General features: G+C 34.2%; 1 protein-coding gene across 6 annotated transcripts in view; it reads right to left on the reverse strand.

The window, feature by feature from the left end:
- CCDC91 (coiled-coil domain containing 91) overlaps positions 1–22,723 on the reverse strand; it is a 331,386-nt gene that overhangs the window by 253,724 nt on the left and 54,939 nt on the right. For all 6 annotated transcript variants that reach the window (XR_013364095.1, XR_013364094.1, XR_013364092.1 and 3 more), the window contains exons 2-3: positions 2,579–2,621; positions 436–514 (exon numbers count right to left, since the gene is read on the reverse strand). Coding sequence is in view for 3 of the 6 variants with exons in the window: in XM_077870590.1 (XP_077726716.1) it covers positions 436–514; positions 2,579–2,608 (109 nt within the window). In the remaining 3 variants the exon portion in view is untranslated. The remainder of the gene's footprint in view (positions 1–435; positions 515–2,578; positions 2,622–22,723) is intronic.

The raw sequence follows: 22,723 nt of genomic DNA on the forward strand, positions 1-22,723 counted from the left end.
GATGTTTAATATTTTCTGAATGACTTTCCTGGAGGAAAAAAAAATTCTAAATTTAAACACTGGTAAAGATGTTAAATTACTTTAGAATATTTTTAGAACCTAAGAAAAAGGAGTCTTTTTAATTAACCAACTAAACAGCCTAAAAATATTATTTGGTATTTCATTTTCCTAAAACTAAGATGAATTAGGAAATGTAAATTATACTTTAATTTCATGTAATGTTCATGATATCATTTTTGGAATCATGCCTCAAGCCACACTGAGGAATTTGTTATGCAATTTATAATCTGTTATGAAAAAAAACCTAAATTAAATCTGGGTCATTCCATTTTTCAGATCAAAGAAGGCCAAGTAAAAAAGTAAAATGAGGCTTTCAAAGAAAAGGCAAAGTGTTAAATAAGAAAAAAAAAATTCAAGTTACTGCATAGTAGTCACCTGTAGGAAAAGCAGCCCAAGGAATGGCAGGAGATGTAGTTTGGGTTTCACCATTTCCACCATCAAAAATCTCTGCAGCCTAGAAAAAAAGGCAAATTTATTTTACTTTTTAGATAAAAAGTAAAAATGCTATTTAAGCAATCAAGCCTTCCAGTCCCACAAGCATATTCTGTGATATATCACACATTTTCAAATTCCCTCCAAATAATTGCTTTTCAGTCTTCATAGTTAGCACCCCAACCACTATTCACTACCCCCCAGTATGCAAGCTCTATTATTTTTAAATAAAAATCTCCCTTCCTAACTAAAATATATCAACTGCAAATGAAAATTTTCTTTTGTATATTCTAGTCACATTTTCACTTGCAAACTTTTTTATATCTAAGTACTCTAAATATATATTTTTCATTAATTAGCCCAAGACCTAATAGAGATCAATTTAAGGAAATAGGATTCATCTATATTCTTCAATAATCTACCAGGTGGGCTTACTAGCATTCAACATTCAGAGAATTCCTAAAACTGGTGTTCTAAATTAACAAGCCTTCCCACTAAATAATTTTAAAAGTAAGGGACAATTACTGAATGTTGAGTTTGTGGGTAAGAGTTTTCTCTGTCTCTTAATTGTCTAGATCACAGCAAAATCATTACTAAGAAAAAGAACCAGAATTTCAATTTGGATTCTGTACCGAGTTGTCAACCAAAAAGAAGTCAACTGAGGCATCTGCCACACAAGCTAAGTGATGAAGAATATCGTAACTATTATCTATAAACTATGAAAAATGAACATGGTTTATACAATCAAGGATGGACACCTTCCATATTTCTACAACCAGATGTAAAAAAGAAACCTAATAACCAATTAAACTGGAATAATTGGTTAACACTGTAAATATGTAATACTGAAAGGAATAGATCCATTGACTATAACACTGAAGTAAAATTTTACTCTGAGGAAAACTACCCACTCTATTTTTTTCTGATATAATAAACCAACCATGGTTTAAGTAAAGGAAGACTGTATTAAGTTTTAATCTTCAAATAACTGACACCTTGTAAACAATAAACTAAAACATGTATTATCCTCTAAATCAATGAATTTTAACAAAATTTTAAATGCTACATTTCAGTAACAGAAGATTTAATCACCCAACAAAATCAAAACATTTAAGAAAATGCAAAAAACATACAAATGTGCTACACAAAAACCAGTTTTAGATGAAATGCACAAAACAGTTATGTCCATATTGACAGATATTGTAGATCAATGGACAAGAAAATGATCCTAATCTGAAAAACCTCACACCATTCTTTCATGATATTCAGAATACTGAATATATACTTAATATCTTGTTTCTCCTATTAATATCATTAATTAAACTCCTTATTTTTAATAAGCAATCCTTTTTTTTACCAAATCCCAAACTAGGTAAAAGTTTTATTAAAAAAGAAAAAAAAAAAATCACAGAGCTCATTTGGTAATTCCAGGACTTGAGCTCAGGCATCCTGACTCCTAATCCAGAGATTTTCCTGCAAGACTATACTGGCTCCATAAAAATAACTGGGTTACAAAATATTTCAATAAAATGAACACACACTGAAAAGGATTAAGGAAAAGACAGGGCTTCTTCAGCTAACAATTTCCACTTACAAAGCAAACAACTTAAACCTGAGAGAATAATCTAACAACACAAACATACTAATTAGCTCTTTAAGCCACCAAGATGCTATGAAGTTAATACACTAAATCAACTCATTACAGGTATAAACATGAAAATATATGACAGATTTGCAATACTCATCCTTCATCCCACAAGTATTTCCTAATAGACATGTATCCCAGCAAAATCATCAGTTGACAATTCTTAAAACATCTCTAATGCTTCCACTAGTAGCATTTAATTACCTCAATTTAAAACATTCTGTGGGCACAACCATAGGTTCAATAATAATTAGCTTTACCTTTCAAAGGGATACAATTTTCCTTGATTTCATTTTTTATTCCAGTGTTACATTAAAAATGATCAAAAATGATCATGAATACCAATGATAAATAATACATCTTCAAAATAGTATACTCCATTATAACCCCACAAAGTTAAAGCAATTACATAAGCAAGATAAGGTAAGTAATTGCACATACCTCAAAACCACCAAAATCATCATCATCCATTCTTCAAGTGCACCTGAAAAATACCAGAACACATTGAAAGAAGCCCACACGCACATTTATGTCAAAACATTTTCCTGACTTAAATGTATACATTTCGACTTGTAAAATTAAAACTATTTCATTTAGGTTAAAAAAAAATCTACTTTTTCTAACTATATTGGTATGCATTTTTTAATGCAAAAAGACTGGTGTTTTTTTGGCAAAATTAGCCATTCGGGCAAAATTAGCAATTTCTGTGACTTTTTCAGCAACCATGTATTTTGCCATTTTGTGTTAAGATGCCAGGAGTGGAAAAAATATTCTTTTACATTTTAATTTGCTTTTCCCAAATTGGCGCTAGGGCTCAATTCAATAATGCTTCCTGCTTTTTGCATCTATTCCTCAGTTGTCTGGCAACATCAGCACAAACTCCACTAAGAACAGGACTGTGGTGAATTTTTGGAAATCTGTCCCCTACCACAAAGGTTCTTCCCTCGGTTTCATGGCCGAGGTTGATTTAGATTTTCAAAATTGATCAGCATTTTTGAGCTGTGGCCACAACTTCTGGAGCATTTTGATATGTGTATTTTTAGCTGAAACTGCTTTGCACTTTTGGAAAAATGTGGAGCAAGTTACTAGGCTGATCAAGATAAATCAAGTCATGTATTCATGGGAGACCAGGGAAGAGAAAAACACAAGTGAATATCCTGAATTCCTCTCTTTACAGTTAAACTATGTAGGAGACAAGCAGTAAGATAATACATGCTTTATTTTATCCTTAATGGTTCTCATAAAAATGGAAGGACAAAACCATTACCTGGACTCTAAAAAGAAGAAAAAGAAAAAGCTTTTATCTAACAAACTATTTAAAAAAAAAAAAAAAAACCTGGGAAAGTAAAAGTAATAGATGGTTTACATTTAAACAAAAAAATAAATTCACAATGAGTTGTGAAACAGTAGCCACAAATAACACTGAAGTCAATAATAACTGATTTCTTTTTTTTTCTTTCAAAAGTGAATGAATGTATCCAAATTATTAATTATAGTTTCCTTGACTCACTAATACAAGATGAACTTGGTTACAGGAAAACAATCTTCTCCAACTTCTTAAAAAACAGCTAAACAAATTAAACCATGTTAAGCAATAATCCTAAAGCATTTTCTAAGGCACTCTGCCTTGAGTGACAAAGCAGTAGTCATCTATAGTGAGGCCTTTCCCTGTCAATGAAATTCATATTAATGCCTTCAAAAATAAAATTCAAAAACTTGTCAAATAAAAATAGTGAAACACATTCTCAAGGATTGTTTTGTTTTAATAAACAAAGAAAATTTATTTTTACAGAAACTCAGTAGGTAATGACACTAAAAGGAATATATGTAGACAGAAGTACATATAAAAAGGAAGGACATTAACCAAAATGAGATACCACTGTTGTCACCATTACCTACAATTTAATAGTTTGATGAAAATGTTTGAAAAGATGTATTTCTCAAAAAAAATCAAAGCTAAGCAAGTTATCCACATACAACACTTAAAAAATATAAACCAGACTTTCAGAAACTTTTGATGGTGGTTAGTTTGAAATGGAATTCACATTAATTCTGTGTTGCAAGCAAACAGAAATCTGTATGTGATTATATTTTTCATGAAGAAATTATGAAATAAGAGTGATATGGATACTGAGAATTAACCAAGTCAAACTATAAACACTAAGTCTGTGTTTTCCACATGTATTTCATGAATCTCAGGAGACAATTAAAAACTATTTTTAGCTTCTACAGCACTGTATCCAAATAATACAGTTTCAAAAAAAATAGAATGTCTAGAGTAATGCTTCTACATGTTTTTGTAGATCACATCCCAATAAAATATTCGTGAGGTGCCAGAAAACTTGAAAACAAAAACAAATAGCCATGTTTAACAATCATGTCAGCTTGTTTGCCTGTGTTAATGAACCAAACACCATCACTTTCCTAAGTACTGATTTATTTAATTTTTTTTAAGATTTTATTTATTTATTCATGACAGACACAGAGAGAAAGGCAGAGACATAGGCAGAGGGGGAAGCAGGCTTCCTGTGGGGAGCCCAATGCAGGACTCAATCCCAGGACTCTACGATCACCACCTGAGCCAAAGACAGATGCTCAACCACTGAGTCACCCAGGTGCCCCCGAAGTGCTTACTTAACTCTACAAAAGAATACATCAATGTCATTAATGTTTTCTATATACCAGCAACATTTATATATTAAAAAGATGACAGTTTTCCTCTATTTTCAAAGAAATACTAACATATTTTAAAAGATAAATGTCTTGAGTTTCTTAAAATATAATAATCAGGGAAATATTATTTTAAAGTTAACAATTTTCCAAATATTTTCGTTTCAAATCCTAGTATAGTTTGTTTCCTTCTGAACATACAAAGAGCAGGAGAAAGTTAAATTAACAGCATTCATTTGTAGAAATCAACTTCAATAAATACAAAAGATAAAAATCAGTTTTTAAAAGAAAATATTATAAGTGTGGTCTCCCTTATAGATTTAGTTACTGTAGCACATTTAAAACATTATATTACCTAAAATGCATATAAAAATTTTTTAGAATATTTCTAACACTTAATATTATACCCCATTAAACTCCAAATACAATACAGCAACACCAGATATACCTGTCACGTAAGTTATCGAGTCACAAGCCTGGCTAAAAAATTAGCAGATCATGTAGTTCATCATTTTGTGTCATGGTAGGAGGAAAGATGTATGATTCTTATGATTAGGTATCTACATGAAAGATTTCACAGTTTCTAGTTTAACAATTCTCAGACTTTATTATATCTGAATTTGATCTCTTCTGTTGCACTACTGTATTAAATCCCTCCTTAATTATTCTCAGTATTTAAAATATTGCTAATATTTTATAAGAAAAACATATATACAACACTTACAGTAACAAATTTTTATGAAGCTACTCTATAGAAGAGAGCACTCCAGATCCTCAAGGAATTACGGTCTGGGGAGGTGAGAAGGGAAGAGTGTAAGAAAACCATGCAAATTTTAAGAATATGAGCTATAAGGCAGCCTTAAGAAAGAAGAAAAAATGTCCAAGGTGGGAGGAAAGACTTTTAGATGGTGATATATCTGATTGGAGCATCATGAAATGCTTCAGGTGGGAGATATTTGAGATCTATTTCAACAGACCTAACAGAGAATTTTAAACGGCACATTAAGAACATGCATTTTATTAAAGACTTTTCTGAAAAGTTTTTTCCTAAAAAACAGCAAAGATTTATTTTTATTGTTTGCTTCTACATAAACACAGGATCAAAAAGAATGTGAAATGAGAAAACTGCAAAAAAAAATTTGAAAGCAAATACAAGGAAGATGAATCTAAAACTATCAACCGGAAAAATAAAAATCAATCACAATTACATCAAAGAATCCAAAAAAGGCTAGGAATGCATGGCAAATTGGATAAAGGTGACTCTCAAAAAAAAAAGAGTGACAGATGTATATCCCAAGACCCCCTTCCAGAATCTGCACAAGAGGACAATGTACAGTTCTTCATCACAGCAGAAGACTGAAGGGTTTTTCCCTGGACAGGGTAAAGCTAAGGGTCTCCAGATTAGAAGACACTGAGACAGTTGGACTAAAAGTTGTATTAAATATTAAGACCTAATCTCCCAAACCTCTTTGATCACTTGACAACCAAACTGCCACCAGCTAGGTTTCAGCCTCTAGTCATCAGATTAGGATATTCTTCTTTGGTGAATCAAATCAACCCATGAAAAAGTACCCCATGAGAGACTCCACCAAAAAAATCAGTCAGTCACTTACTCAGGTAACACTACTTTGATCACCCTATCCACATGCACAGACTTTCTGATTTGCTCCTGATTTCAATAAGAGGATGAATAGTATAATGGCTAAAAGAAGACTATTGAGTCAGGGAGCCTAGATTCAAATTCTAGTTCTGCCACTTAACTGTTACATTGGCCAGATTACTTAAACACTGTATATACATCATTTTCCTCACCTGTCAAATAGGGATAGTAATACTACTACTACTGATAATAATATGGTAACTAGCAACTAAAATCTTTATGAAGATTAAATAAGTTAAAATAGATGAAGTACTTATAGCAGGGACTGGCACATTCTAAGTATTGTACTAATATTTCTACTTTATTAGTGCTTCACTTTTATAAGGAAGCAGATGGCCAAAGACAATAAAAGACATGAAGGAAATATCTAACATAAGAAACAAGAGATCAGGCCAAAATAAGAGGAAAAAATGTGGAAAAAAAGACTCCACAAGAAAATTTTCAAAAAAATAAAAACTGTAACTACTACTTTCAGAGTCAACAACAGAATATAGTACATCCATGAAATAAGAACAGGAAGCCCTAATTTTTTTCTTGGGGTGGGGGGAGTAGAAATAGGGGTATGCACCAAGACTAAGGCCTTGAAAATGAAAATGAAAATGAAAATGATTACAGAAATGAAAATTTGCAGGGTGGGTAATAAAGCTGGGGAAATTTCCTTTAAAAAGAAGAGTATAAAAGAAAAGGAAATGGAAAGTCAGAGTAAAAACAGAAGAAAATTAAAAGATCTAGTCCCAAATATGCAATATCTAATAATCAGGAATTCTAGAAAGACAAAACAGAGAAAACAAAAGGGAAGATCATCAACAAAATAATTCAAGAAAATTTTCTAAATCTAAAGAATATGATTTCCATATTTAATGGTCTGTCAAGTATCCAAGACAGCAGAGCAGAAGAACAAAACCACACTGAAGCACAGTAGAGACAAAAAGAAGATCCTACAAGCTTCCAGAGATAAAACAGATTTTATACAAAGGATAAAGAATACAATGATATTAGACTTAACAAAACCACCACTAGAAGGTGAAGAACAATGGAACAATGCTTTTAAAATTGTAAGGGAAAATAATTAGCACATAGAACTCTATAGCTAGCCAAATCAACAAATAATTAATTTGTGGGAAGACTAAAGTCATATTCAAACTGCAAAATCCCCCAAAAAATTTATTTCCCAATCTTTTTTAAAAAGTCATTGAGTGGGGGCACCTGGATGACTCACTGGTTGAGCATCTGCCTTTGGCTCAGGTCATGATCTCAGGGTCCTGGGATCAAGTCCCACATCCAGCTCCCTGCAGGGAGCCTGCTTCTCCCTCTGCCTATGTCTCTGCCTCTCTTTCTGTGTTTCTCATGAATAAATAAAATCTTTAAAAAAAAAAAATTATGGAGAGGTACCTGCAAGGCCCAGTCAGATAGGCATCCAACTCAATTTCAGGTCAGATCGTGATCTCAGGGTCATGAGATCAAGCCTCCCATCAGGCTCTGTACTCAGCACAGAGTCTGCTTGTTTCTCTCTCCCTCTCCCTCTGCCCCCCCTCCAACACACACACTTCCGCACTCTCTCTCTCTCTCAAATAAATAAATACAAAGAAAAAAAAAGTTATGGGGTAAACCAAGAGAGTAAGACACAAGGAAGAAGGGATTAGAAAATAGGTGATCTAACTAAAGTGAAAAGCAAAGGGAATTCTCCCAGAATAATGGTAAAGTGAGTTTCCAAGCTATTTGTATAGGAAGAATAGAGAACAATCCACCTAAATTAGCACAGATCAGAAAGCTCCTGGGAGAAGCATTCAAACAAATCAAATTAATAGACTACCTCACTATTTTGCCACATCATGAATAATGTTAAACTGGGGGGAAATTCAGAGTTGAATTAGTGATTAAAACATTAGCCCCTCCCCATAAATAAATAAATAAATAACATTAGCCATATGAAAACAGAGAGAAAATAATATGTTAGATAGGAAAACTTTTTTAAAAGATTTTATTTATTTATTTACTCATGAGAGACACAGACACAGAGAGATAGAGAGACAGAGAGAAAGAGGCAGAGACACACACAGGCAGAGGGAGAAGCAGGCTCCATGCAGGAAGCCTGACGCGGACTCGATCCTGGAACCCCATGATCACGGCCTGAGTCGAAGGCAGACTGTCAACCACTGAGACACCCAGACTTTCTGTTAGACAGGAAAACTATTCATTATTGCATTACTAGATTTTTTAGCTGCAAATACTATTTACATAGCAATAGTGATGAATAACTCCTGCACCAAAATTATAATAAAACCATATTAGAATGGTAAGAGAAAGAAGTATGTGGTATAGGTGATAGAGGGGGTGGTGAAAGACAGCTAAAGCTTCATCTTCCATATTGGAAAGTCAATGGATATGAAAGTGAAAAATCAAGAAGCAGTGATAACAAACATGTTTAGGGATACACTGATAAACACTAAAAAAATCAACTATATGTGCTAAATATCTTGCTTCTAGAAAACAAGAAACGTAGAGGCTAAAAAAGAAGGGCAGGGATGGCTGTGTTTCACAGCAAGTGTTTACAACTTTAAACTGTTGGCACATATAAATAATTTCTTTAATGATAGTATTAAAAAACATCATGACATAATGAGCCAACCATCTACCCTTTCTATCAAAATATTCAGGAAAAAAAACCCCACGGAAAGTTTTTATTTTTAACACAACTATAAACAAAGTCTTAAATGTTTTAAATTTGTATTTTGCCAGTGAAAAAATTAAAATTTTTCATATTAGTCTCCTTTATAACATTTATGTATTAACATTTATTACAAGTGTTTATACAAAATGTAAAAGTGTATCTCAAACACCAAAGTTGCTAAAAATGAAACAAAATGAAAAAAAATCTAAGAAAAAAAACACTTAGGGAAGGGACTTCAAAAAGTATGATCTCCAGAGATCATCCAGATTATTCAATCATCCCAAAGTGTCCTACTAGTTAACATTCCCTTAGCACTTAATTCAATCTCTATCCCATCCAAAAACCTACTGCCTTAACAACATCCTCATACTCCCAATATTTTTCCATTTGATTCTGTTTCATGCCATGTTTTCTAGAAGCAATGGATGAAGAGCCACTAAGACTCTACTAATTTGAAGAGTCTAAATATATAAGATCAGAATCTCAGGCTTATCTATTCGAGAAAATTATTTCTTTACCTAGTTTTCTATAAGCTCTTCTGAGATACTGCAGGAACTATTTCTTTTACCTGTTCCTTTTGTTTGTTAAAGTTTTATTTATTTATTTGAGAGAGAGAGAGATACAGAGCATGAGTGGAGAAAGGCACAGAGGAAGAAGGAGAAACAGATTCCCTGCTGAGCAGGAAGCCCAACTCGGGACCCAATCCCAGGACCATGAGATTATGAGCGGAGCCAAAGACAGATGCTTACCAACTGAGCCAACCAGGCATCTCTTTTACCTACTTTTAACTCTCTAGCACCTTCAACTGAGCAGCACTTATTTCTCGAAGAAAAACATGGTGGAACTTGAGTAGTAGAGGATCAAGTTGTTAGAATTAAGGCATGAGTATTAAGTTGTTAGCACGAGCATGAGCATCAAGTTGTTAGCATTAAGGCATGAGCGTGAAGGCCCACATCTTAAAACAAATTATATTGCTACACTCCTCTCTCTTAAGTACTCAACTATTATTAGGGTTAATAATAATTTTGAAACTTGCCATGTAAAGCTGAATTACAAAATTATTGCTAAACTATAAATACTACTGCCAATGGCAAAATATCATCACAAGAAAATAACACATATATATTCACTACCTGAAAAATATTCTATTCATAAATGATCAGATAGGAAAACATCTCAACAACTAGTAATTCTAATAACCATTTCCTTTATATAATTTTCAACTGTACTATCAATTATGTTTTTGTCTTTCCCAGCCTTCATTCAGAAAATTTACAATTCCAGCAGAAAACAAGAAATAAAAATTGAAAAGCACTTACACTCATCAAACCCTTACCTATTTTCTAACCTCTCTAGTTACTTCTACCTCCTCCAAATCCTTCAGATGGATCTCTGATCCTGTCTCACTATCCTCTCCAAAGACTGGATTCACTCTCATGATCTTAATGTTCTGCCCAAATTTTCCAAAATTAACCATCTCACTGGGTTGGGTCATATATTTCCAAGCAAATAATAATTTCCAAGCAATATTTGTTTATGGTTATCCTATTGTCAACTCAAAATTGTCACTGAATGAATTATATTCCTATCTGGCAAAATCCTATCCTCAATGAATGCTAGGGGGCAGGTATATCACCTCATCTCACATTTTAAAAGAGGAGACAGAGGAAACACTAGATAGAAGGGAATAAGACTTAAGAAATACTACAATCTCCTGGCAACTGGGTGGGTGTCGGTTAAGCATCTGCCTTTGGTCAGGTAGGAATCTTAGGGTCCTGGAATTGAGCCCCAGAGCCCCATGTCTGGCTCCCTGCTCAGTGGGTAGTCTGCTTCTCCCTCTCCCTTTGCCCCTCCCCCTGCCAGGCTCATGCTCTCTATCTCTCAAATAAATAAAATCTTTAAAAAAAAAAAAAAGAAAGAAAGAAAAAAGAAATACTGCAGTCTCTTTCTCACTCTTCTTTATTTACCTTCCAGAGAAAAATAATAATACTGGTGAAAGCAGGACATTCATAGGTTCTGTTGGGTGAGATTAATGTATGGAAATCAGCATGTTCTTTGCACAAGTACAAGTTCTTTGAGTTACTCACTAGGAGTTGTGCACCCATAAACATTATTTCTCTAGTGCAGCTCCCATGAGAGAAGCTCATCAGGGAAAGACTTCATTTTCTTAGCATTAAGACGTGTTTTTTAGCCTGTGACTGGATGAACAAATTTAATTCAGAAAAGACCTTGTGGGAGACCTCATTTTCATGTCAGTCCAAACCACATTTATATTAAACCTTTAACAACAAAAGCACTTTACTGATTCCTATAACTTGATTCTATTTCTCAATTAATTCAAATCTGGAGTGGTACAGGCAACTGATAATGGCTCCCCCAAGAATCACCAACAATATTCAATTACCTGACTTCTGCTGAGAAGTCAGGAGAATTCACTATGTAATTCATGTTTCCCATCTTCAACAGGACTCACAGTGCTGCCTATCACATCCATTTTTTCTCTTGTTAAGCCACTTTTTCTCTAATCCTCCAGAAACTATTTCAAAGATTCTCAATGTTCCTCAAATTACCAACCTTTCCATTACTTTCTGTAACCAAAGCACATGACCAAGCCTCCTGTTAAAACAGAAGGCATTTTAAGAGAAGTCCCTTAACTTCTTTCTACCAAAACTACAGTTACCAGCATCTGTACCAAACTATTCCAGTTTATTCTGTTCACACAGAAAAGATGAATTCCTCTACTTTTTTTTTTTTAATTTATTTATGATAGTCACAGAGAGAGAAAGAGAGGGAGAGAGGCAGAGACACAGGCAGAGGGAGAAGCAGGCTCCATGCACCAGGAGCCCGACGTGGGATTCGATCCCAGGTCTCCAGGATCGTGCCCTGGGCCAAAGGCAGGCGCTAAACCGCTGCGCCACCCAGGGATCCCCGAATTCCTCTACTTTCTTAGAGCTAATTCCTCCATCTGTGTTCTCAGACTTGGCTCTCTCAATCGTACTTTCTCTTAAATATTTAACTTCTTCCTCTTATTTGGCTCCTCCCTAAAAAGAAACATGCTTCAGGTCCTCTAGCTTTAAAAATGAAACAAAGCAAAAACAAAAGCAAAACCATACTTAACTACACATTCTCCTCCAACCACAGCCCCCTCTTTTTCACAGCTCAACTTCATAAATGCCCTATTCTTACAGCCCATGCCTGTAACCAATTATCTCCTTTTCACTAAATGCAAAAAGACACTTTCAATTCCTTGTCTTATTTGAATACTAACAGCATCTGACCAGTCTTTCCTTCTCAAAACACTCTCACCCCATGGTTACAAGACAACCATACTCTTTTCCCTCTTTCTTCCTATTTCTCTGGCTGCAACTTCCGAATCTCCCTTGCAGGTTTTTCTACCTATTCTTTAAATGATGGTGTTCCTAATTAAGGACTCCAACCTATCTTTTTTTTATCTCAATTCAAATATACTTCCTGGACTATTTCATTCACTTCGTTGGATTCACTTATAAATATAAGCTAAAAAATCTCTAGATAAGATCAACCTCCTGAGCTCGAGACCCATACAAACAACAGACAATTAAATAGTCTCTTTTCTAATCTCAAATTCAGTATAAGCAAAACTGAACTCAAGATCTCTGCCATCAAAGTCAATTTACTTTTCCTCCAGAATACCTTCACTTAGTGATTGGTACTACCATCTACAAAACAGATGGCCAAGACAAAATCCTGGAGTCAATCTTTGCCTCCTTCTCTCTCTCACTTCATACATCCAATCAATCATGAAATCCAAGGTCCTAAATATTTCCAGAATCCATCCACCCAATACCCAATACCCAATTAGAGTGATCTAATTAAAGCCACCATAGTATTTCATCTGATTTATACCATCAGCTTTCAAAATAGATAGGTTTCCAGTTTGTTCCTTTCTACTCCATTCTCCATTCTGCTACCCAAATGTTCCTTTTAAATAGTCACTTAGTTAAAAAAAAATAATAATAATAAATAAATAAATAAATACTCACCTAGTTAAAATCTTTCAGTGACTCCTCATAACTTTACAATGAAGTCAAAATTCTTAACATGAATTAATGAACTTATGTAACTTAGTTTCTGTTACCATCCTCAACTTTAATGCACCCATGTCTTGCAATCATATAAAAACGTATATTTGAACCATGTGACTCTGGTCAAATCACCACACCCTCTCTACTTCAGTGTCCTCATATGTAAAATAAACAGAATGATTAGATGACTTCTAAGACACTGCATTGTAAGATCCTCTAAATATATTATGCTATGACTAAAATCAGATTCCTTACTTCTTCATAAAGAACTTTTTTTTAAGATTTTATGTATTTATTCATGAGAGACACAGAGACAGAGACAAAAACATAAACAGAGGGAGAAGCGGGCTCCTCATAGGGAGCACGATGCAAGACTCGATCCCCGGACCCAGGATCATGCTCTGAGCCAAAGGCAGAGCTTCAACCGCAGAGCCACCCAGGCATGCCCATAAAGAACTTTCTAAATACTTTTATTTTGAATGTGTCATTTTCCATCAATAATATTATCATTCTTTAATCCATCTAGAATCCAGAAACTAAGTGTCACTTTATATTCTTTGCTTTATGCCATAGCGAAGTATGTCATTCAATATTTTATTTTATTTTCCCACTCTTCCTTGCCTTTCTCCTCTTCTGCTTCAGACACCTACTACTATTTCTTCAAAATTACCAAAATTTACTTATCATCCTGATGCCCAATCCATTTATCACAATGTACAACTCATTCTAAAACAATGGATTTCTAAACTCTAAGACTATGGTCATGTCATCTCAACTTCAAAGCTTTCAAGACAAGAATGAAAAACCCATGCCTCTATGAGACATGAACTTCAGAGCCTCATATATAAGCAAAGTAAGCATAAAGACAAAGTTGTGAATTGCATTGGCACTGACCATTAAAAGTAAAAACAAGTCCTATAAAAACCCTATCATCACATCACAATATTAGGGTATAAAAGGGTATACTATACAACAAGAAACAGAGAAAAACGTTATACAACAACATAGTAACAACAGTGTTGGCATTATCAAGTGCAGAAGATCATAAATTTAATAATCTCTCCAATAAGAAAGTGTTTCATTTCTTTCATGATTCTATATACTCTCATTTATATCTTTTCTATTTACACTGAAATCTCATAAATATGAATAGATATAGCTAATAATCACATCTACCTAGAATATGGTCATTCCAATACAATAATCACAAAACTATCTAATCAACATTTTGGTTAGACAGGAGTGAAATTATAAACTTAGGGTCTCAGTGTTCAAATAGTTCATTCACAAATAGCTTTAAAATCTTGCTAAAATTGCTAGAACTCATACAGCAATTTGGTAGCGTGGCAGGATACAAAATCAATGCCCAGAAATCAGTGGCATTTCTATACACTAACAATGAGACTGAAGAAAGAGAAATTAAGGAGTCAATCCCACTTACAATTGCACCCAAAAGCATAAGATACCTAGGAATAAACCTCACCAAAGAGGTTAAGGATCTATACCCTAAAAACTATAGAACACTTCTGAAAGAAATAGAGGAAGACACAAAGAGATGGAAAAATATTCCATGCTCATGGATTGGCATTAATATTGTGAAAATGTCAATGTTACCCAGGGCAATATACACGTTTAATGCAATCCCTATCAAAATAGCATGGACTTTCTTCAGAGAGTTAGAACAAATAATTTTAAGATTTGTGTGGAATCAGAAAAGACCCCGAATAGCCAGGGGAATTTTAAAAAAGAAAACCATATCTGGGGACATCACAATGCCAGATTTCAGGTTGTACTACAAAACTGTGGTCATCAAGACAGTGTGGTACTGGCACAAAAACAGACACACAGATCAATGGAACGGAATAGAGAACCCAGAAGTGGACCCTGAACTTTATGGTCAACTAATATTCGATAAAGGAGGAAAGACTATCCATTGGAAGAAAGACAGTCTCTTCAATAAATGGTGCTGGGAAAATTGGACATCCACATGCAGAAGAATGAAACTAGACCACTCTCTTGCACCATACACAAAGATAAACTCAAAATGGATGAAAGATCTAAATGTGAGACAAGATTCCATCAAAATCCTAGAGAAGAACACAGGCAACACCCTTTTTGAACTCAGCCACAGTAACTTCTTGCAAGATACATCCACGAAGGCAAAAGAAACAAAAGCAAAAATGAACTATTGGGACTTCATCAAGATAAGAAGCTTTTGCACAGCAAAGGATACAGTCAACAAAACTCAAAGACAACCTACAAAATGGGAGAAGATATTTGCAAATGACATATCAGATAAAGGGCTAGTTTCCAAGATCTATAAAGAACTTATTAAACTCAACACCAAAGAAACAAACAATCCAATCATGAAATGGGCAAAAGACATGAAGAGAAATCTCACAGAGGAAGACATAGACATGGCCAACATGCATATGAGAAAATGCTCTGCATCACTTGCCATCAGGGAAATACAAATCAAAACCACAATGAGATACCACCTCACACCAGTGAGAACGGGGAAAATTAACAAGGCAGGAAACCACAAATGTTGGAGAGGATGCGGAGAAAAGGGAACCCTCTTACACTGTTGGTGGGAATGTGAACTGGTGCAGCCACTCTGGAAAACTGTGTGGAGGTTCCTCAAAGAGTTAAAAATAGACCTGCCCTACGACCCAGCAATTGCACTGTTGGGGATTTACCCCAAAGATACAGATGCAATGAAACGCAGGGACACCTGCACCCCGATGTTTAAGCAGCAATGGCCACAATAGCCAAGCTGTGGAAGGAGCCTCGGTGTCCATCGAAAGATGAGTGGATAAAGAAGATGTGGTTTATGTATACAATGGAATATTACTCAGCTATTAGAAATGACAAATACCCACCATTTGCTTCAACTTGGATGGAACTGGAGGGTATTATGCTGAGTGAAATAAGTCAATCGGAGAAGGACAAACATTATATGTTCTCATTCATTTGGGGAATATAAATAATAGTGAAAGGGAATATAAGGGAAGGGAGAAGAAATGTGTGGGAAATATCAGAAAGGGAGACAGAACGTAAAGACTGCTAACTCTGGGAAACGAACTAGGGGTGGTGGAAGGGGAGGAGGGTGGGGGGGGAGTGAATGGGTGACAGGCACTGAGGGGGGCACTTGACGGGATGAGCACTGGGTGTTATTCTGTATGTTGGTAAATTGAACACCAATAAAAAATAAATTTAAAAAAATCTTGCTAAAAATTTGTTTAGTCCTGTATTAGACCTAATGAGAGGCCCCCAGGTACCTCCCTGACCTCATTATAACTCCCTCTGACTTAATCTGTTCTAGCAACACAGCCTCCCTATCTTAACCTTGCTTCAAGATACGTTTTTTAATTATTATTATCATTATCTTGTTGTTAATAAAATCAGCTTATGGAAACCCACCATCAAGCATAAAACTAAATTTTTATTACATGCAACCACTCCCTAGGGCAAAATCTTCAGTTTACTTTTCATCATTCCCTTGCTTTCAAAAATAAAGTTTCTTCTTATCTATATCTACTACCAAAAAGCATACTATTTTTATTTTAGCTATTTTTAAAAGGTATCCCATGACATATAAGTTTGGAAGACTTAACTTTTTCACATATTATGTTATTAATATTATTTCAGCTACCACTCATTTTTTTACTACCATAATTTACCACAGTTTATTCAGTCACTTTCCTGTCAGTAGACATTTGAGTGTCTATTCTGTTATTGAGAGCAGAACTGCTATGAACATTCTCCAACAAATCTACTTTTGTATATACACAGTATTTCTCTTGGGTATATGCCTACAAGTAAAATCACTGGGGTGTAAAGTTTGTCTATATTTAGCTTCACGGGATAATGAAAAACTATTTTCCAAATGGTTGCAGAAATTGTTGTTGTCGAAGCAACGTATAAAAGTACTGTGAATTCTCATTCTTTCCAACATTTGGTTTTAAATGCTATCTTTCTGTGTACCAATTTGATTTCCCCAATAATTAATGAAGTTAAATCTCTTCATGATTATTAATCATATATAATTTGTGAAATACCTAGTTTTATTTTGTCTGTGCCTTTAGATTTATAAAAACATTCTTGATATTATTTTCAGTTTTGTATATTGCAAATATCTATTTTATAACTTATTTTTCACTTCCTTTAAGGTAACTTTTGATGAACAAAATATCTTAGTATGTTAATTGTATTAATCTATTCCATACCAAATCAGCAAATTTTAGTCTAATTTTTTTTTAATTTTTTTTAAATTTATTTATGATAGTCACACAGAGAGAGAGAGAAAGAGAGGCAGAGACATAGGCAGAGGGAGAAGCAGGCTCCATACACCGAGAGCCCGACATGGGATTCGATCCCGGGTCTCCAGGATCGCGCCCTGGGCCAAAGGCAGGCACCAAACCGCTGCGCCACCCAAGGATCCCTAGTCTTATTTTTTAAATCCTTTCCTATCCCTAGGTCTAAAAGATCCTGTATTTTCTACTAAGTTAATATTTTATTTTTCAACTTAAATACTTAACCATCTGCAATTTAACTTCTGTGTATGGTAGGTACAGTGATCCAATTTTTCTTTTGCCAATTTCATTTATTAAATAGTAACTCCTTTCCTCACTATTCTGATACGCCATCTTTATCATATACCATAAGTCCTTTAATGTGTGGACTGGTTTCTGGCTGTAGAATTATTTCAGTAGATATAAAGTTTTTATGATATTGAGCCATTCTGCCCACAAACATGGTATATCTTATGAGTTAAATATACAATTAGTCTTTATTTTAATGCCTATTAATAGAGAATTACAATTTTTCAAGAGAAGTCTTTATCTTGTTATGTTTATTCCTAGATATTGATATCCTATGATACTATTTAATGCCTTCTTTTAAAGTATGTTTTCTAGTTGTCACTGTTATATACCAATGCAAGTAACTTCTCTATATTAGTCTATCTGTCTATTCATCTTTGCCAAATTCTTATATATAATAATTTACCTATATTCTTTTGGTTTATATGTAAATGATATTTCCTCCAGATACTACTTTTATTTCTTCCTTTCCAATTATGTCTAATTTCTTTTTCTTGTCTTAAACCATTGGCTATGTCCTCCAATACAATGCTAAGTACAGGAGGCAATGTGGTGATTATATCTTCCAAAGATGGTAACAAAAATCTCTCAACTCACAGACTCTTCTAAGAATGTAATGCTGACACACTCCTCCCAGTGATTTGTAGAGTCTCTGTCCTCTTCCCTTGACTCTATGTAGATCATTGTAACCTCCACAACTATTACACTACACCAGAACTAACACTGTATAACTTCCCCATATAACTCATAAAAATGCACTACATTTCTGCCTTGTGCTCTAGTACTGTTTGCACTTAGAACCCAACTGCCATGATGTGAAAAAGGTCAAACCACACCATTTGGAGAGACCACATAGAGAAGCCACATGCAAAATTTCCAACTGACTGCCTAATTTAGTTCCAGGCTACCAAATGAAATCAAATCACCAGATACATGAACATACTTCCCGATTATTCCAGCCCCTAGCCATCAAGTCTAGTGTGCAAGTCATACCACTGATGTATTATAAAGGGTGGAAGAGTAACAAACCTTATTCTGCACTGTCGAAGTTTCTCTTAGAATCCATGAGCATAATAGTTGTTTTGTCATTAAGTCTGACATGAGTTCTTATGTAGCAATAATAATTAGTCTGGGTGATAACTGCAATGCCTATATCATTCCTGTTTTTAAAGAAAATGTTTTAATATTTCCTCATTTTAAAAGATATCTGCTCATGATTGTTTTTCTTTTTAATTGTCTCAACAGATAAAAGATTTTCCCTCTTTTCCTAATTACTAAGCATTCTTACGATGAATTAACATTAAATGCTTTTTTATATCTACTGAAATTATGATTTTTCTTTTAATCCATGAATGCCATCATTTACATCTACAGATCACATAATAGTAAAACATTGTCATACACCTGAAATAAACCCAATGTAATAATAATGTATGCCTTCTTTCACAAAATTGTTTTCAATATGCTAATACCTTATTTAAGATTTCTACATCTACATTCACGAAGGACCTATATCTGTAATTTTCATTTCTTATAATAATGTCCTTATCTGTTATAGATATCAGGGTTAAGTGGGGCTTTCAGAATTAGCTGGTGCAACATCCCTCTTTTTCTATTAATTAAAAGATTGCAACAGGTTGGAATAATCTATTTTAAAAAATAATAATCTATTAAAATTTTGGTAGAAACTTGGTTAGCAAACATCTGGGATTGTTGCTTTCTTTGTGGGAAGATTCAATTTCTTATAATTATAGGATGATGCAGACTTAATTCCTCCCTCATTTTTTTTTATTTTTTTCTAGAAATCTTCTATTGTAAGATTTTTAAATAGTTGATATATAGTTGCTAACAGTATTGCCACTATCTTTTTTTATTGTAGGAAACAAAATTTATTATCTTAACCATTTCTAAGTGTACAGTTCAGTGGTATTAAGTACATTCAAACTGTTGTGTAATCACCACCATCCATCTCCTGAACTCATTTCATTTCACAAAACTAAAACTGCACCATAAACAATAACTCCCCATTTCCCTCTTCCCCAACCCCTGAGAACCATTCTTCTACTTTCTGTGTCTATGATTTTGACTCCTCTAAGTATCTCACATAAGTGGAATAATACAATATTTGCCTTTTTGTGACTGCTTACTTCATATAGCATAACATCCTAAAACAACATTCTTCTGTGTTGTTGCATGTCAGAAATTCCTTTCTTCCTTTTTGAGAGGGGGGAAGAGAGCATACATGCAGTGGGGAGGGGCAGAGGAGAGGGAGAGAAAGAATCTTAGAGGCTCCACTCCCAGTGCAGTGTGATGCAGGGCTCAATCAATCTCACAATACTACAATAATGACCTGAGCTGAAATCGAGTCAGACACTTAACCAACTAAGCCACTAGGCGCTCCAAAATTCCTTCCTTTTTAAGGCTGAGAATAGTCCACTGAATACCACATTTTGCTTATCCATTCATCTTTCCATAGACACCTGGGTTGTTTCCATGTCTCAGTTATCGTGAAAAAATACTGCTATTAACACTGCTGTACAAATATCTCTTCAAGAACCTGCTTTTAATTCTTTTGGATATATTCCCTGAAGTGGGATTGTTGGATCATATGGGAATTCTAGTTCTACTTTTGAGGAACTACTAATCTGTTTTACACAACAGCTGTGCCATTTTGCATTCCCAGTAATAGCACACATAGGTTCCAATTTCTCTATATACTCATCAACACTTAGTATTTTTTCAATAGTAGCCATCCTATTGGATATGAGGTAGTACCTCATAATTTTGATTTTCATTTCCCTAATAGTTAATGATGTTGATCTTCTTTTCATATGCTCATCTGTGTGTCTTCTTTGCAAAAAAATTTATTCAAGTCCTTTGTCATCTTTTTAATCCGGTGTTTTCAGCTGTTTCAGCTGAAACTGTTGAATTTCAGCTGTTGAATTTTAGGAGTATATATTCTGGATATTAATCTTTTATTTGCAAATATTTCCTCTTATTTTGTAGGTTATCGTTTTACTCTGTTGATAGGTTATATCTTTTGATGCATAACCTTCTGAAAATTTTCATCAAGCCTAATTTGTCTATGTTTTTCTTTTGCTGCCTGTTCCTTTAGTGTCATTTCCAAGATACCATTATTAAATCCAATATCAAAGCTTTGGTCTATGTTCTTTTTTAAAAGTTTTGTAATTTTAGATCTCACACTAGGTCATGGATCCATTATGAATTAAGTTTTACATACAGTATTAGCAAACAGTACAACTTCATTCTATTGCATGCGGATATCTACTTTTCAAAAGAGCCATTTGTTTAAAAAGCTATCTTTTGCTCATCCAATGGCCTTGGCACCTCTACCAAAAATCACTTCACCATATACGAGAGAGTTTATTTCTAGACTCTGTCTCTCCAAGGATTTTTACATGCATCTTTATGTCAGTACCACCCTGTTTTGAAAGTTTTAGTAAGTAAAACTTAGTAAGTTTTGAAAGTATTAGTCATCAAGTTTTGTTCTTTTTTTCAGGTTCATTTGGCTATTCAGGATCCCTTGAGATTCATATAAATTTTAGGATGCGTTTTTATATTTCTGCAAAAAACATCACTGGGATTTTTTTTTTTTTTTTTTTTTTTTTTTATTTATTTATGATAGTCACAGAGAGAGAGAGAGAGGCAGAGACACAGGCAGAGGGAGAAGCAGGCTCCATGCACCGGGAGCCTGATGTGGGATTCGATCCCAGGTCTCCAGGATCGCGCCCTGGGCCAAAGGCAGGCGCCAAACCGCTGCGCCACCCAGGGATCCCCATCACTGGGATTTTGATAGTTAGAATTGAAATGTTAACAATCTTAAGTCTTCCAATTAATGAACATGGGATGTCCTTCCATTTATTTATGTTATCTTTCCTTCAGAAATGTTATATAGTTTTCATTGTACAAGTCTTTCATCTCCTTAGTTAAGTCCTGAGTATCTTATTCTTTTTGATGCTACTGTAAATGGAATTGTTTTCTTAATTTCCTTTTCAGATAGTTAATTGTTATTGTATAAAAAAAGCAACTGATTTTGTGTTTGACTCTGTATCAAGCTACTTAGCTGAATTCATTTATTAGTTCCAACAGTTGCATGTGTGTAACTTCAGGGTTTTCTACATATCAATACCATCAGTGAACAAAGACAATTTTACTTCTTCCTTTCTGATTTAGATGCCTTTTATTTCTCATTATCTCTTTAATCTCTGATGTAACTGTGGTTATTTGTCTTTTTTATTATATAAATACTAGGTTCTATTTATGTCCACAAAGTATACTATTTAGATTTACATCCCTGATTTTTTTTGGGGGGGGTTTTGCTTCACCTATCAAAATCATAGGTGAGTTAAAATTTCTCAATATTAGTAGATACCACTTTCTCCTTACATTTCTATCCATTTTTTGCTGTATATGTGGTGCTATACATTCTTTATGAATTTAACATTTTATCATTACAAAATAATCAAGCCCCAATATGATTTTTAAGTTGATTTTGGATAATACTAATACAGATAGCCAGGGTTCTTTTTTTAATGCTTTAAGACTTTGCATGAACTATCTTTTCTACCTAGAATACTCTTACCTCAGATAGCTGCTTGACTTTCTTACCTCCACCAAGTCTTGGTTCAAATATCATTTCTACCGTAACTACCCAATTTTAAATAAAACCTTCCCTTCAGCATTCCTGATTCCTCCTTCACTGCACAGCTCTTAACATTTAATATACTCTATTTATATATTTCTTGAATTCATGATTATTGTCTCCCACACATACACTAAATATAACCTCCACAAGGACAAGTACTGGTTTGGTCACCAATGTATCTCCAGCACCTTGAAGTGACTGGCATAGAGGTGGTACTCAATGTATTTTTGTTGAATGAATAAAATCCTCAA

The sequence above is a fragment of the Canis aureus genome, chromosome 25, assembly GCF_053574225.1.
Source record: "Canis aureus isolate CA01 chromosome 25, VMU_Caureus_v.1.0, whole genome shotgun sequence".
In the NCBI taxonomy this organism is placed as follows: Eukaryota; Metazoa; Chordata; class Mammalia; order Carnivora; family Canidae; genus Canis; species Canis aureus.